At 37.2% G+C, this 17,142-nt stretch overlaps 1 protein-coding gene across 1 annotated transcript; it reads left to right on the forward strand.

Annotated features, from left to right (window-relative positions):
* The first annotated feature begins 15,092 nt into the window (after positions 1-15,092).
* Positions 15,093-15,931, forward strand: LOC138704355 (dnaJ protein homolog 1-like). Its single transcript, XM_069832195.1, has 2 exons — positions 15,093-15,504; positions 15,698-15,931. The coding sequence occupies exons 1-2, from the start codon at positions 15,097-15,099 to the stop codon at positions 15,929-15,931; spliced, it is 642 nt and encodes a 213-aa protein (XP_069688296.1). The 5' UTR covers positions 15,093-15,096.
* Positions 15,932-17,142: the final 1,211 nt, after the last annotated feature.

Below are 17,142 nucleotides of genomic sequence, written 5' to 3' on the forward strand. Positions count from 1 at the left end.
TTTGTAATTTGTGTCAGTGTGCAGTATCATCTACACAAAAGTTCCTGGTGCAACAACACATTACAACTAGTAAACATCAGGCCAACAAACAACTAAATTCCAAGCAGAGACAATTGTTTTTAACACAACCAACAACATCGAATGTAAGATCTGAGTTTAACATCGACCTGTGCCGTTCTCTCATCTCTGCTGATATTCCTCTCTACAAACTAAAGAATAAGGTCTTCAGGGAATTCCTTGAAAAATATACTCAACATACAATCCCGGATGAGTCAACACTTAGGAAGACGTATGCTCCATCCATCTACGATGAGACAATACAGAAGATAAGAGATGAAATTAAAGATAGTTCAATTTGGGTTTCCATTGATGAGACTCCCGACAAAGAAGGTAGACTTGTTGGTAATGTAGTTATCGGTTTGTTAAGTGAACAATATTCTGAACGAATTCTTTTACATTGTGATGTTCTAGAAAAGTGCAATAACAAAACTATAGTTAAACTGTTCAACGAAGCTATGGGTATCCTGTGGCCAAAGGGTATTATGTACGATAATGTGTTATTCTTTATTAGCGATGCTGCCCCTTATATGGTCAAAGCTGGACAAGCATTATCTGTTGTATATCCTAAATTGACTCATTTTACTTGTGTGGCGCATGCATTTCATCGTGTGGCAGAAGTGGTCAGAGACAATTTCCCTAAAGTAGATTTGTTGATTTCATCAGTGAAAAAAGTATTTCTCAAAGCTCCCAGTAGAGTTAACGTGTTGAAAGAAATGTACCCTGAAATTCCATTGCCACCAAAGCTAATTTTAACTAGATGGGGTACATGGCTAGAAGCAGTTGAATATTATGCCGAACATATAGACTCTATTAACAATGTTCTCCTTGCATTGAACTCTGAAGATGCAGTCTCAATTGATACTGCGAAAACAGTTACCTGTGACATAAGTGTGAAGAATGACTTAGCTCACATTCAGCATACATTTTCATGCATCATAAAAACGCTCAAAAGTCTCCAAAATAGGCACCTTTCACTATCTGAAAGTTTTGAAATTATAAATAGTACTGTGGAACAACTGAATCGTGGTAGAGGTAAAGTTGCAGATGCAGTAAGAGCTAAGGTGGACACTGTACTTTCAAAAAACCCTGGATATGAAGAACTACAAAAGGTTGTTGCTGTGATGAGTGGTGAATCAACAGTGAAGATTAACTTGGACTTATCCCCAGCAGACATTGTGAAATTGAATTATGTACCAGTTACTTCTTGTGACGTCGAACGCTCTTTTAGTCAGTATAAATCTATCCTCAGAGACAATAGAAGAAGATTCACTTTTCAGCACTTGAAAGAAATGTTTGTAACCTATTGTTATGGTAACAGACAATAAAAATTGTGTTTTGTTGAAACTACATTGGAAGATAAGGTACGTCCATTATATATTTTGTTTAGTTTGATTAAAATGTACCAATATTTAACGTACATAGTCATTTTTTTATAATTTTAAGTCCATATTTAATTCCATATTTTGGTAAAAATCCATATTTAATTCCATATTTTGGTAAAAATAACTACATATATATTTACATATTTCATATATTTTTAGTCCATATAAATCCGTTCCCTGCATATAACTCATGATTAATTGTTCAAATCTTTATTATGCTTGTTACTGTGAACACCTTATTGGACTTACGTTTAGATTTCGTTGTTAACATTTTGAAGATCTGATGATGCCGTATAGGCGAAAACGTTCACAAAATTCTTTCTGTAAGATGTATTAGCAAATAATAATTTTGCAAATATGTAAATCATAGGATTGAAAACTTTAAGATAAATTTATAATGTTCAGTTTTGAAAAAAAACCCTTCATCTATTGTAATTATAAATTTAATGTTAATTGTAATTGTATTCTTCATATTGTAGTTATAATTCCCCGGTCGAAGGGTACAGAAGGCCTAACGGCCTTATCTCTATCAAGTTAAATGAATAAATAGTAATAAATACAAATATTAATAGTAATGTAATTTCGGCCAACTTTTGAGGCCAAATACTCAACTGTGCGACGTAACAATTCTTACTTATAATGTGCTTACTGTTGTACATGTGTGGTTAATTGAGGCATTGACATGGGAAAGGTCGTAACTGCCAAAAATTCGAATTTTTAGGTTTTTCATTGAGACGGTAGTAAATGGCCATGCCAATGGCACAGAGAAGGTAGTATGTCCGTATGTAATGAAACGAAGTTGGAAACGTAGTCACTAGATGTTGTAAGTTGTATGTGCACAGCTGTTGGCGCGGAGAAGGTAGTAACTCCTTTTACAACATCAGAGTGTGTCTAGACAAATATGGGCTGATAACTGTGCAGGGCAGAATAAGAATCGGATGATTCTAATGGTCCTGATTTACATTATTGCCAAGAAACATTTTGATTCAGTGGACTTGAAATTCCTGGTTTCAGAACATTCCTACATGCCATGTGATAGGGAATTTGGCATCATAGAGAAAAGAAAAAAAAGATGCAAGACCATGGCGCCAGAAGAGGTAAGGCCTAATAATGTAATAATGATGAAGGATCAGGATTTCTTCGACTTTTCTGCAGAATGTGACAAGTTTTTGAATACAACTGCTACCAAATTCAGCACCCTCAACTAGATTAGATTCTCAAGAGCTGATTTTCCTCTAATAAAAACAAGACAGTCATTTAATGACCTTGCAATGTGGACAGAGCACAGGATTTTTAAGAAAGGACAGTCATTAACGTCAATCACTAACTTGCAGTGCTTGCAACGCCTTGAAAGAAGACCAGTCGTCCCTGATGCCAAAAAGAGAGACTTGTTATCTATGTTAGACTTCCTCGATGAAAAGTATCATTCATTTTACCGAAAAATTTGTGAATAATGTATAAATAACGTTAATTCTCAGTTTGGCTAATGAGTGATTTCAATGTTGTAGTTTCATAAAATAGGATTTCACAGATAAATCTGTGCCAGACTTTTCAAATTTCATATGTAACACAAACATGAGTGTATGCCTTTCATTTAAAGCAGTTTCTGTAATAATGTAAGTGAGAAAGTGTTCATAAATTTGTTTTTTGCTTCCCCTGAAAAATTTTGTTTTTGGCAGTTACTACCTTTCCCATGTCAGCGCCTCAATTGTCTTCTAAATTATGGTGCCTTTTTGATGTCAATGGAAATATTTCATTTTGTAGATTAGGGAGAAGTAGTTGAATGTGAAGGACAAGAAGATTCAAAGTACTCATCAGAGACAACTCCTGCTACATAAAAAAAAACCCTCGCAGTCCTCGAGAAGTCGAACTCCAACTCCACTGGTACAAATCGGTCACCTGCCTGTTCCCAGCCAGGAATGCTCGCATTGTATTTAATAGAATACAGTGATTTTTTTATCTCCGTTGCCTTGGAGCCAAGTGAATATCGCCGCTGATTCCATCAATTCTGATCAATCAGTGACGTCATAGCGCTGTCTTCGGGCGTTGAATAGAGCGCGCGCGTGACGGCCGTGTATCGGGCGGTCCCTGGAGGAAGCGACGGCACTTCATTACAAACAATCTGACAGTCGGGTTCCGCAAACATACCAGTTCAATTCGCAGCGGGACGGCCTCGGACTCGGACACGACCGCTCCGCGCAGGGCTGTCCAGCTTTCGTTCGTTTGATGCGCTAGTGTGGCGGAGGTCTGCTTCAAATCTTACGGAGTGACGTTTAATTTGTGACTCACAAGGTTCTATTGCTGTAGATATTATCGCTGTCCTTCACCCACAAGTAAACGACGTAAGTAGATCCTGATGTAACGCGTCTCCCTAGTAACATAATTCACTCCCACGTTATAGCTTGTCCGCGGTATACCGGAAGATGGTTTGTCGACTGACCAAGACGGCATGGGAGCACGGGGAATACGACTGCAATACGATGCACTATTATTGGTAACTTTACACGGGGACATCATTTTATTTTTACATCAATTTTTATTGTACCTCAGTTTTTGAATGTACTTCACTCCCCCCCTCTACTACTAAACTTCCAACCGTTCTCCACACAGGACCGAGGCCGCGTGTGCAGCACTGAGTTAGTGAGTATAGTACGTTCCAGAAATATGTTCGCGTTTTCCAGTGACGAAAGAGCTTTCAATACTGAATAATATTTTCGCACAGTACTGTCGTCCGTTTGCCTACGTCGCATCCCGATTTCCCCCACCTGCTTCTGCACGCCCCTATGTAAAAGCTGGGCTGTCTTAGCTCTTTTCTGAAAACATTAATTTCTGTTAGGAATTGGACGTTTATGTAACATTATACAACTGTTTAAAATAACTTAAATAAAAGGGCCTCATTAAGTAATTAAATGTCACGTGATTTCCCTCCTTTCTACGGTCCTATGGCATAACCACTTCGACGGACAGTGGATGGCATGTCTGAGTAATTTTATCTTTTCGGGTCGGGTAGAAGTGAAGATTGAATTTACAGTACGTCAGGTAATCTCTTATAGATTAAGTACAGAATTATTGCCACATGCGTTACTAGTACGAAGGACGAAACTGGCAATTGCAATTAGGTACAATAGTCTATAGTGCGATAATATGCACAAAAGAACTGAAGCCTGTATCGAAATGAACGGCCACCATTTTCAAAAATATGTTTAAATATCCATATTATGATTATTTTTCAATTTAACTCCATTCTCTAAATTGTACGCTAATATGCAGTTGACAGTATAATATACACTGCATAATGAATACGTCCGTATGGACAGCTCAGTTCATTAGTAAAAACACTCATTGTTGATACTGTACTGTGTTTTGATTAAACCTAATGAAAATTATCAAACTCTAAATAGCGATGATTCCTAGTTTACATAAATGGATGAACTACTTTTCTTCCCTCCTATACAAAGTAAAGTGATTTGTTTGTATTTTACGCCAGTATCATGGAACTCCAGTCGTGGAAGGGGATAGCAAAGGTATAGCCAGGTTAATATTAGAAATGTTAGCAAAAATAAAACGATGTCTCTGTACAATGAAACATACAAATAGAAATTGTATCAGTTATACAACTTTCTTCTTCTTTATTTTTTTTCTACAAATATGGTATAAAGGCTATTAGGCTGCTACGCCTCGAACAGTTGATTGTATCGTCGCACAGTGTACAATTTTCCCAATCTAGGTGGACAAAAATCAAATTCCGACTTGTTTAGTTAAGCATAAAAGAATATGGATTTATGTTCTTTAAAATTTGGAGAATGTTGTAAGGGATAGCTTTTAATGTTTTATCAGCGGAAGCTATTTTTAGAAGGGTATGAACACTGAGTTTATTCTAACACAACGACGGCCATCCCTGCGGCATTGCCGAAGTGATATCAGACCTCAGCGAAGCATCAAACTTACCCCCTACCTTCCCCTTCCCCCACTCCATGAAAATACTGTGCGTGTACGTGGCGGATTATACTGGACTGCTGTACTTCGGAGCTTCATTAGTGATACAATGTCTTTCGCAGAAGCATATGAATCGAGAGGATATCACACTTACAAGAAAGGCGGTTCTTTCACTTCTCATGTTTAGGATCAGTTACAAATATTCAGGACGCGAACTTGAATATGTACATTCTTAAAATAGATCACCTGTTATACGAGTTCAAAGAACACAGATTCAGTGATTTTCAAAGGATGGAGAAAGATTTCAATATTTTTGCCACTCCTTTTCATGTTTAAATTGAAAATGTTATCCCAGAATTGCAGTTAGAGGTACTGGATTTGCAGAATGATGGCTTCTTGAAAGCAGAATGTGAAGGTCTACTGGGGGCTAAAATTTTTTAAAAGATGTCCAGTACTACATATCCACTGCTTAGACAGTTTGCTTCTAAAATAATGAGTACCGTCATTTCCCATAACTATGGTCCTGGAACATAATTATTGTCCACGATACAACTACTCAAATTTTGTACTCCATAACGTAGTACCTCGTTTATCTATATTCTTGCTGTATTGTAGTTTGAATTCAAGTCTCTGCAGCTTTCTACGAACGGACTATGTTACTTCTACAATGATCTTTGAATGGTTGTATCGTGGACCATAGTTGTGTTCCAGGACCATAGTTATGGGAAATTACGGTATGTGTTCATCAACTTACCAGTGCGAACAGCTGTTTTCTAAAATGAAATTTATAAAGTTCAGCCACAGATCCCGCTTAAGCGATGCTCATCTCCTTGCGGAACTGAAAATAGCACGCACAGATATAAATCCCAATTTCCAAGAAATTGCTTTGAAAAATGTTTAATTAAATATCACGTGAATGGACTATTCTAATTACATATGGTAGGTAGGAGTGTAGTGGCGCAACTATACTGCACTGCAACCCCTCCCACAGTATGTAGTTGCCATTTAAATCCTGTCTTGTGGGTTGCGTTCATTTTGCCCTCCACTGGTCTAACAATTCTTGTTCCTGTTCCGTGTAAACAGGCTTACCTCTATATAGATAAAAAAGAGCCAATTGTTAATGATATATTGTATTGTGAGATTATGAAATCTGTTCAGATAGGTACGGTCTTACTAATATAGGCTAACTTCAATTTTAAATTTGCAAAGTATTTTCTTCTTACAGTAGGATTTAAATACAGGGACATCATTTTATTTTTACTAACATTTTTAATATTAATCTGGCTATACCTTTGGATCAACGCCGTTTGCTACCCCCTCCCACGACTGTAGTTCGATGATACTGGCGTAATATACAAACAAATCACTTTACTAGGTATAGGAGGGAAGAAAAGTACTTCATCCATTTACGTAAATTAGGAAATATCTCGTTTTTTTGAGTTTGATCATTTTCATTAGGTTTTTGTTTAATCAAAGTGCAGTACAGTATTAACAATGAGTGTTTTTACTCACGAACTGAGCTGTCCATGTGGACGTATTCATTATGCAGTGTATATTATACTGTCTACAGCACATTAGCGTACAATATAGAGAATGAAGTTAAATTGAAAAATAATCATAATATGGATATTTAAACACATTTTTGAAAATGGTGGCCGTTCATTCCAGTTCTAATGTGTATATTATCGCACTATAGACTATTGTACCTAATCCAAATTACCAGTTTCGCCCTTCGTACTAGTAACTCATGTTGAAATAATTCTGTACCTACTCTATAAAAGAGTACCTTACGTACTGTAAATTCAATCTTCACTTCTGCCCGATCCGAAAAGATAAAATTACTCAGACATGCTATCTACTGTCCGTCCAAGTGGTTATGACGTAGGGTCATAGAAAGGGAGGAAATCACGTGACTGTTAATTACTTAAGGAGGCCCTTTTATTTAAGTTATTTTAAGCAGTTGTATGGGTATAATATTACATAGACGTCCAATTCCTAATAAAAATTATGTTCTTAGAAAAGAGCTAAGACAGCCCAACCACTAGAATTTACAGAGAAGCGAATAGACGCAGGTGGGGGAAACCGGGATGCGACGTAGGCAAACGGACAACAGTACCTTTGCGAAAATGATTCAATATTGAAAGCCCTTTCGTCACTGGTAAACGCGAACACATTTTTGGAACGTATTGTTTACTATGACCGTAAGGCTACTATGACTGTATATGCGGTCTTGGATCTGTGTGGAGGACGGTTGAACTTCATTAGTAGAAGGGGTGGGAGTGAAGTACATTAAAAAACTCAGGTACAATAAAAATTGAAGTAAAAATAAAATGATGTCCCTGTATTATAATTGAAAAAAAAATTTTTTTTAAAGTTCTCCAAATATAATGTGAGTTTTAGTATAGCCGATCACATCCGGTTACAGCAATGCTTTACCATTTAATACAGAGCCATTTAGAGTGCTGAATCCTTGTTTTAAAGTTTGTGCGTTCTTGCGCATTTATCAGTAATCTTTTTTCCGTGGTGAGGCATACGATAAAGCGGCGGGCAACTGTTCAATGTTTGACTTAACAGCAGAAAAGAATTTGGAATAAGGAAGTTTCTAATCAAAGTCACTGGGCGAGTGATTTAGGCCTTAAAAATTATTTACACGACTTCGAACAATAGGTTAAAAAATACATTGGACAAATTTTAATGTAACCTTAACCCTAGATCATATATGTAACAGATATGTCGGGCTTATAGGCTTTGAGGTTAACAACTTTTGTCAGGTTTACTACGCTGCCATCTAGTTATTACATAAGGAGTCACGTCGTAATTCCCATTTGAATTGCATTAGCGACTGTGCTGCCATCTCGTGTTCGTTTACGGCGGACTGGTGGCGATCTTGGCGGTTGTTCTCTTCAAAGTGCTGCCGATTGTAACGTAGCGAGGTGTTATCTGTTACATATATGAGCTAGGCCTTAACAAAAGCATCGTGGATCAGAACTCAAATCTAGCACCTGGACAAAATTAATAACTTGTCTGCATTCAAACCGATTGTTATGAGTTACTTATTACGTTATTACGAGTACTTTCGAAATATACGATATATTGGTACGAGCTATATCGGCCTTTCACTGTACTTTCACTTCACACTACATATTTCCCTTGCAATATTTTTCATCAACAATGAACATAACTATCTCCTGCAGGACATATTATGTGACCAGCTGCTCCATGTAAAGGGATTACAAGAAATTGAGAAAGAAAGAGGAAGTGGATAAGAGGAAAAACACAAGCAGAAAAGTAGGTAAATAAGCGAGATTAAAATAGGGAAAATAAAAGAGGTTGGAAGAAAAACAGAACAAAAAGTGCAAATATAACGATTAATACAAAAGAGCATGCTGGGAAAAAAGAAAAGGACAATACAGGTCAACAGATAAAGAAGCAGACTAAAATAATAGAAAGGATGACATAAAAACGACCACAATGAGAAGAAAGAAAAATAAAATAGGACGAGAAAAAAGAATGGAAGAAAAGGAGTAAGGTAAGACAAGATAAATAAAGAAAACAGAGGAGACGAAGAAAGAGTAACAAGAAAGAATAAGAAGGGAAAATAAGAGCAATGGAATAAAACGAGAAAAATAAACAGAAAAAGAATAATGATCATTAGAGGAGAAAAATTCGCTCTGGCACAGGAGATCGAACCCGGTTCCTTGGTCCTACGTACCAAGTGCTCTAACCACTGAGCTACGCCGAAGTTGAATCCAATCTCTGTTACCACAACAAATATATTCTGCAGGACAAAAAAGTAATCTTTACCTAGATTCTTCGCCCAACAGTGTATAATAGTGTGGATTCCCGGCCACCAAGTCACTCAGTTGAGTGCGCTCCTTGTATAATGGCAGTTGACTTAATATATGTCGTCCACACCTGTGAAGTAACGGTTAGCACGTCTGGCCGCGAAACCAGGTGGCCCTGGTTCGAATCCCGGTCGGGACAAGTTATCTGGTTGAGGTTTTTTCCGGGGTTTTCCCTCAACCCAATTTGAGCAAAAGCTGGGTAACTTTCGGTGCTGGACCCCGGACTCATTTCACCGGGATTATCACCCTCACCTCATTCAGACGCTAAATAACCGAAGATGTTGATACAGCGTCGTAAAATACCCTACCCATTATTAATATATGTCAACATATGTATCGAACTCCTCTCCTCTAGTGTTTTCCCCTTTGTGACCTGACTCCAAGTTCAAATATTTGAAATTTGAACTTGGAGTCAGGTCACAAAGGGGAAAACACTAGAGGAGAGGTGCTATGGATTGAACTTCGTCGTAGCTCAATGGTTAGAGCATTTGGTATGTAGAATCAAGAAACCCGGTTCGATCCCCAGTGTCGGAGCGAATTTTTCTGCTCTAATAATGATTGTTACCACAACATATAATCTGTAGCACCAAAAGTTAATCTTTAAAAAGAAAATAGACCTGAGAGAAATGGATAAATAGAATGTTATAGAAAAGGCTTAAAAATCACAATAGAAAGAAGGATTGAGAGTGAATAATTACAGCATTGAAAGAACTATGGGGAAAGAAGGAGAGAAACGAGAGCAAGAACAATAATAATTAGAATAAATAGTAAAAATTAATAGAGTAGAACAATATATGAATTGGGAAGAATTAAAGTAAGAAATTTAGCACGATGAAGTAGGGCAAAAAATGGCAGAGCAAAACGAGAAAGGCAATAATAAGAGGTGAAGGAAAAGAAGAGAAGGCAAAACGATGAAAAACAAGATTGAACGAAGAGTAGGGCAGAAGGGGAAGGTAAAGGAGTATACTGGGTGTTCATTTCAAAGTGTGTCATGACGTCACTGTTGTTGAGTCACCGATTTGAAGCGAGTTTCAGCTTATATGTCAGAGAAGTTGCATATTATTTAAGGCGTTCTTCAATCTGAACTTGAGAACGTGTACGGTATAACTTGAACGTCGTAGCAACAGATGGCGGTCTGTACTGTCTGTGTGCTACCATAACTTCTTTCGAACTGTGTTTTGCGCCGGCAAGTCGTACGCAGGATATTTGTTATCATCGGTTGCGTACGGTAACATTCCACAACACAAATCAAATGCTCCGTGTCCATGTTGACCGTCGAAGTTAATGTCAACAAATACGTAAGTAATCGTCTTAACCCTCTCCCCATATCCCGACAGTACGTATTTCCAAACAGTTCACATTCCTGCCACTACCGGCGTTAGCATACGTATTGGTACGTACTCTTCAGAATGAACGCCGTACTTGCTAGGCAACTTCTCTCGCATTTAGGTAATACGCCTCTGCGGAAGTGTAGGAAGATTGAATTCTCTAGGCTCATCGGCTAGCCAAATGACGGCATACAGCAAGCCATGACACACTTTGAACTGAACACTCTGTATATTTTCATGATATGTATTGAACGAAAGCAGTAATATAGATTCCAATTTCATAAAATCAATAGATTCAAATTTACTTCATCAGCAGCACACACTAAAATTAAACACCGTGAGGTCCGAAAACGTTAGCATTAGGCACAAAGGCCTGTATCTGTCCACGCTATAGAGTTTTGTTTGTGAAGTACATTTTGTGAATACTGTATTGATTTTAAAGCCATTTGAAATTTCAATTATTTATTCGTATTCTGTGAAAGTATTTCAACAGGACTAATAGTACAAAAAGACCTTAAAAATAATATTATTATGTCTCGCCAAATTTATTCACAACTCCTCTCGAAAATATATTCCGTAAGGTGGACTGGAACAGAAAACATGGAATTAACAAAAACGGAAGAAGGTTAACGAACCTAACATTCCTCGAAGATATCGTTCTGTTTGCAAAAACGGCAAATATGCTAAATTATCCTTGCAATCTTAGTAAAGACGTCGGTCTGACTATGAACCCCAATAAAACTAAGATTATGTCTAACGGACCAGTAATCATCATCACTGTCAACAACACAGCTATTGCCTACACCCATGAATATGGACACATACCTTGGACCAATTCATAACCCTGCAAGAAAGTTGACACGAGGAGATTAAGAGAAGAATAAGAATGGGACGGAACAATTTTTTGTTAACTCTTTTTTTTTTTTTTTTAGTTTTAGGATGTTTTTATTAAAAGTACCAGGTCTCTTAGACCCTTGCCTTTTACAAATTTGTTAACTCTATAGCATCTATTAGTGATTTATAGTTGTGCTAACAGATGGAGTTACTTGTCAACAATGTGAACATGGATGAATATATAATAGGATGCGAAACTTACTGAGTTTCCCGTAACACATGCTAGAAGCGCTAATGTAGAAACTGATCTTGCTGCCATCTGTTGGACGGTGGAGAACTTATTACATCTAGCAGCGCACCAAGTAGCGAAAACAAAAACTAATTACTCCATGCATTTAGCAGCTTACCTGGTGACGAAAATGTTATACTATGCAGAAAATATTTCTGCCCTCCCACCCTCATCGATATTCTCAACTAACCCGATTTAAAATAAAACATTTACATTTTTATTTCTGACACCATTTCCCACTGAAAATTCTTACCGGAGCCAACAGGAAGATCTATTTTACACTACCCAATTAAAATATAAGCAGAGACAGAAAATAAAGCAAAAGGTTAGATAATTGAGATTGTATTCGTTGGGTATTTATTGTACAGCGCAATGGAAAAGTCTGCAAAAACTACTTAGATAGTTCAATGTATTATATTACTATTACTATACAATACATTCCACAACACTATTTTTAAAATGTCCATAAACATCACACACACGTACTATCATTTTATGTCGACTTATTTACAAGTTTCTGGCTGCCATCTTGTTTTCTGGAGTATCGTCTGTTCGCATCGAACGAACGGATAGAGAACTCTGGGTAATCTACCCTACATGTAGTTGTAATGTTCACCACCCACGACGTCGGGCGCTGATCATCTTATTTGAACCCCCTTCCGTCAGATGGTGCTGACCGCAGTTTCGCATCCTATCACATATTCATCCATGAATGTGACGCTGAAACTTGTGTTGAGGTTACTGCCCAGCGACAGTCCTGATATATATTGAAGATTGGCTAATTAATAATAATCCGGTACACTCACATTCATAGAAATTTCCAGATTCTAGACACCCAGGCAACATTTCTTCTTCTAGAAAAATTCACCGACTGCCGAGCCCGGAATCGAACCCGAGACCTCCAGATCTGAAAGCCAGCACGCCGACCAACAGACCATGGAGACAGTCAGAACAAATTTTGGTCTCTAAAATGCATCGTCCTTGACAAATTTTTAAGTCACCGACTAAAAATCGATGTTTTGGAGAGCTGCGCCTTCCCAGCCACCCTATATGGAAGTCAGACTTGTCGCTGACAAATTCCAGAATGAAGATGCTAAGCCAACGCAAGATGGGAAGGAAAGCATTACACGTCACCTGGAGAATCAGAAATCCAGAAGTGATGATCCGATCAAGCACGAAGGATATAGAGATCCAAGCTCTACAACTGAAGCAGAGATGGGACGGTCACGTGTTTAAGGCACAACCAGTCAAGATGGGCCTATGCATGAACTGTATGGGACCCGAGTGTTGGAAAGAGAGGCACACCGAGGCGGCCTTGGTCAAACCTGTTCAGAGAAACAACGGGAGCAATGTGGTCCACACCAGCAACACGTCGAAAAGACTGGAGACATTCGGAAAGAAGAACATCTCAGACCGTAACGATGTAAATCTGAAGGACCGAGCACTCAGCTTAAAGGAGGGTACTAAATTTCGAATCGATCAGCACTTGGATTGCTCTTCATATATATATATATATATATATATATATATATATATATAAAACAAGCGAGTGGGCAGGAATAGTGTATATTTTTAATGTATTATGTAGTATATAAACTCAAGGCACAAGGGAGTAACCAGAGGAAGGCGAGGACAGTAGGCAAAATTCTTAATTGGATTGGCTCGCCAACTGAGAGTAATTGAGTTAGCCCTATAACAGCCGTTACAGAAGGCTCTTCCCAAAATGGGATTTCATGGGTGTTCTTATTCTTATTATGTAGGATATTTTGTAGGAGAATTAACGATTCTATTTAACCTCTCTATCAGACTACAAAGGTTGCTCAAAACTTGTAATTTTAAGTAAATTTTTCTACTATACCTTTATTGTTTACATTTTTTAAATCTTTTTTACTGCCCCTACTATTATATATTGCCCTTCAAGAATTTCGTTATTTGTTAGTTGTAAGTCATTACTTGTCTTTTTATTTTAATTACTGTACTTGTTCCTGAATCACGTATGTAACTTCTAACCGTAAAGCAATGCTTGTAATATTCCTTTATTACTCTTACCTGTTACATTGTTCATGAATTAAGCATTAATTTCAAAGTGAAAGTCAAACTTTGTCATATTAATCTACTATTGATTATCTTTTTAGGTCGTGTATTTACTCTGAAACGGTTAAACATTATTGTATATCTTTTGCATTGATGTTAATGTTATGTTTTATTTAACGACGCTCGCAACTGCAGAGGTTATATCAGCGTCGCCGAATGTGCCGGAATTTTGTCCCGCGGGAGTTCTTTTACATGCCAGTAAATCTACTGACATGAGCCTGTCACATTTAAGCACACGTAAATGGCATCGACCTGGCCCGGGATCGAACCCGCAACCTTGGGCATAGAAGGCCAGCGCTATACCAACTCGCCAACCAGGTCGACTTTTGCATTGATTATTCCTCAAACATCTCATTAATCTTTAACAGGATCCATTTTTCATTAAGGTGCATTCTTCTACATAATTCATGTTAATTGTAACAGTAACCACTATTTTATATTATAACTTTACTATTGTTTATCATTTTATTTTGCGTTGTTTATATTGTGTATACCACTGCCACCGGGTGCTTGCCCACTTTCAGTGTAAATAAATGCATGCATATATTGTTTATTGGTTATAAAATAAGTATTTTGATGCCAACTATAACCCTAATATACCTCAGGGTGAAATAGGGTTTATTAAATTGGATAATAAAAGAAAAAATGTTGTTCAAAGTCATGAAAGTTCAGAAGAAACATTGGAGCAAATAGGTGAAATATAAATTTTAGGAAAACCTTCTTGTGAGTTGCGTTGTTCACCATAAATCCGACAGGATGTGTTTTGTAACGATTAAAATTTCATTTACCGTATGCTGATTTCGACTACAGATTTCATTTAACGAAGGCGACTTTTGACTTAAGGTGAAGAAATGCCAGGGAGATTTCACACATAATTTTTTTCGTTTGGAAGAGTTTAATTTTCTGATAGAAGCCCTTCCACTATTCAGTTCCAGATACATTACATTAAAATTACTGTGCATGCCTTTACACTTTATACTTTGAATCTTTTTCATAAGAGTCATTGCAGTACCACAAAACAAAGTCGTACAGAGAAATCTGAAATGTCAATCTAGTCCAGCTTCTGGAACAGGCTTATATCACATGCTGTAACATTACCGCATGGGACGTCTAGTTTCATTTCCCTTTAATTAAAACATGAAGTCCTCTACCGGATTAGAGCCAACAATATTTCAAACTAATATCAAGCATCCTAAAGTATAGGTCTATGCCGGAATGTAACCTTACTACATCGTCAATCTATGGCTCTAAACTTCTAGCTTTCACCTGCTCAGAATATAATAATGAACGCGGAAAAAAACTGCATCGCATTATTTCGAACCTTAGGCATGGGAAATGCAAGACCAGGAGGCCCTGGTGGAGCATTCCGATCCCATTCATTTAATTTTCATACTGGCTCACCTAACCGTAACAAGGACAAACTTCAGGACCCACCTATAGAGCATGATCTGTATGTAACCTTAGAAGATATTACTCGGGGTTGCACAAAGAAAATGAAAATCTCAAGACGTGTTTTGCAGCCAGATGGATCATCAAGGAAAGAAGATAAAGTACTAACCATCAATGTAAAACCGGGCTGGAAAGCTGGAACAAAAATTACTTTCCAGAAGGAAGGAGATCAAGGCCGGAATAAAATACCTGCTGACATAGTATTTATCATCAGGGACAAATCTCATCCCCAGTTCAAAAGGGAGGGCAGTGATATTAGATATACAGCCAAGGTTTCACTCAAACAAGTAAGTATCTTAACAGGATGGACATTGTTACTAAATATTTTAATTTTTCTCGTTAAACTATATTTAATATTCTAATACCGTAATTCAAATATTAAAATTACATTCTCACTAAATATTTCAGTTTTGTTCGTTAAACTGTATTTAATATTGTTGTAAGAATTCAAATATTAAAATGACATTCTCTTTGTTTCAGGCATTGTGCGGCACAGTCATCAATGTTCCTACACTAAGCGGAGAGAAGATACCGATCAACTTGATGAATGAAATTGTGAAACCCTCAACTGTAAAGAGAATCCAGGGTCACGGATTGCCATTCCCGAAGGAACCAAGCCGGAAGGGAGATCTTCTAGTTTCGTTCGATATCAAGTTTCCAGACAACATTACACAAAGTGTAGGGGACATCTTATACGACACACTACCGAACTGAGTTCGAGTTTCAATCAACGAATCTTCAATTAAGAAAAGCATGATACAAGATTTTGGGTTTGACAGTGATTGTGTCCAAAAGTGTACTTCTTGGTATTCCACCGTGTGCGAGTACTCTGGCGTTCAAAGATATCTGACCTACGATTTCATGATCGTGTAAACGAACTTTCCAACCACGAGATAAGACAGAACCAAAGATATACCAATAAAATTTGACAAACTTGGAAAGAGTTCCGCTAGTTCTTAATAGGTAGCACCATCATTGGTGCTGTTAAAAAAAGTTTCAGGAAAATTGATTATGACTTGTAGATTAAGCATAATTTATTCTCATAATTGACAATAACATCGGTTTCCAGCTAAACCCAGTGTTGTTTTACAATCAGTAGAGTGGTATGAAAAATTGAATTCTATAATGTGGGTATATTTACGTAAGATTGGGGACCGAAGGTCAAAAGAATTAGCGTACAAAACCCTTGTTCGCCCAATTATGGAATATGGAACAGCAGGTTGGGGTCCGTACAGACAAAACCAAATCGATTCAATAGAAAAGGTCCAACGCAAGGCAGCAAAATATGTCAAAATGGGAAAGGGACATGGTGAAGAGATAGTAAAAGACAGGGTGGGAATCTCTCAAATCAAGGCGACGAAAAACCAGACTGACCGCATTGTTTAAGGCACAAATGGGACACAAAGCATGGACCGACATCAATGCTAGATTAGCAACACCATCATACTTAGGAAGGGCAGATCATATTAGGAAGTTTAAATGTAGAAAACAAAGAATGGATGTGGCAAAATTTTCCTTTGTTAACCGCACAATAGTAGACTGGAACAGCTTACCTGCGGCAATCTTTCAGGGTTGTCCTCTTAAAATCAATACATTTAAGGAAAGGTTGAGAAGATTATACTGGAAATGTAACTGTAGGTGCAGTGTAATTATCTAAGTTGTGTCATGTAATTAAGTTGATATGTAATTAATTAAGATGATATGTAATTTAGTTGATATGTAAATAAATTAAGGTGATATGTAATTAAGATGATATGTAAATAAATTAAGGTTATATGTAATTAATTAAGATGATATGAAATTTAGTTGATATGTAAATAAATTAAGGTTATATGTAATTAATTAAATTGGTAATACTGTAGTTGGGTTTAATAGAAGTACTTATAAGTTAGGTTTACTTTTGCTAATTGTAGGCGTTATTATAG

The sequence above is a fragment of the Periplaneta americana genome, chromosome 8 (genome assembly GCF_040183065.1).
Source record: "Periplaneta americana isolate PAMFEO1 chromosome 8, P.americana_PAMFEO1_priV1, whole genome shotgun sequence".
Taxonomy (NCBI): domain Eukaryota; kingdom Metazoa; phylum Arthropoda; class Insecta; order Blattodea; family Blattidae; genus Periplaneta; species Periplaneta americana.

Bases quoted from the DNA above. Each gene is read 5' to 3' on its own strand.
- LOC138704355 (XM_069832195.1), top strand. From the start codon at position 15,097: ATGGGAAATGCAAGACCAGGAGGCCCTGGTGGAGCATTCCGATCCCAT. The intron at 15,505-15,697 runs GTAAGTATCTTA...TCTTTGTTTCAG, and splicing joins CCAAGGTTTCACTCAAACAA to GCATTGTGCGGCACAGTCAT.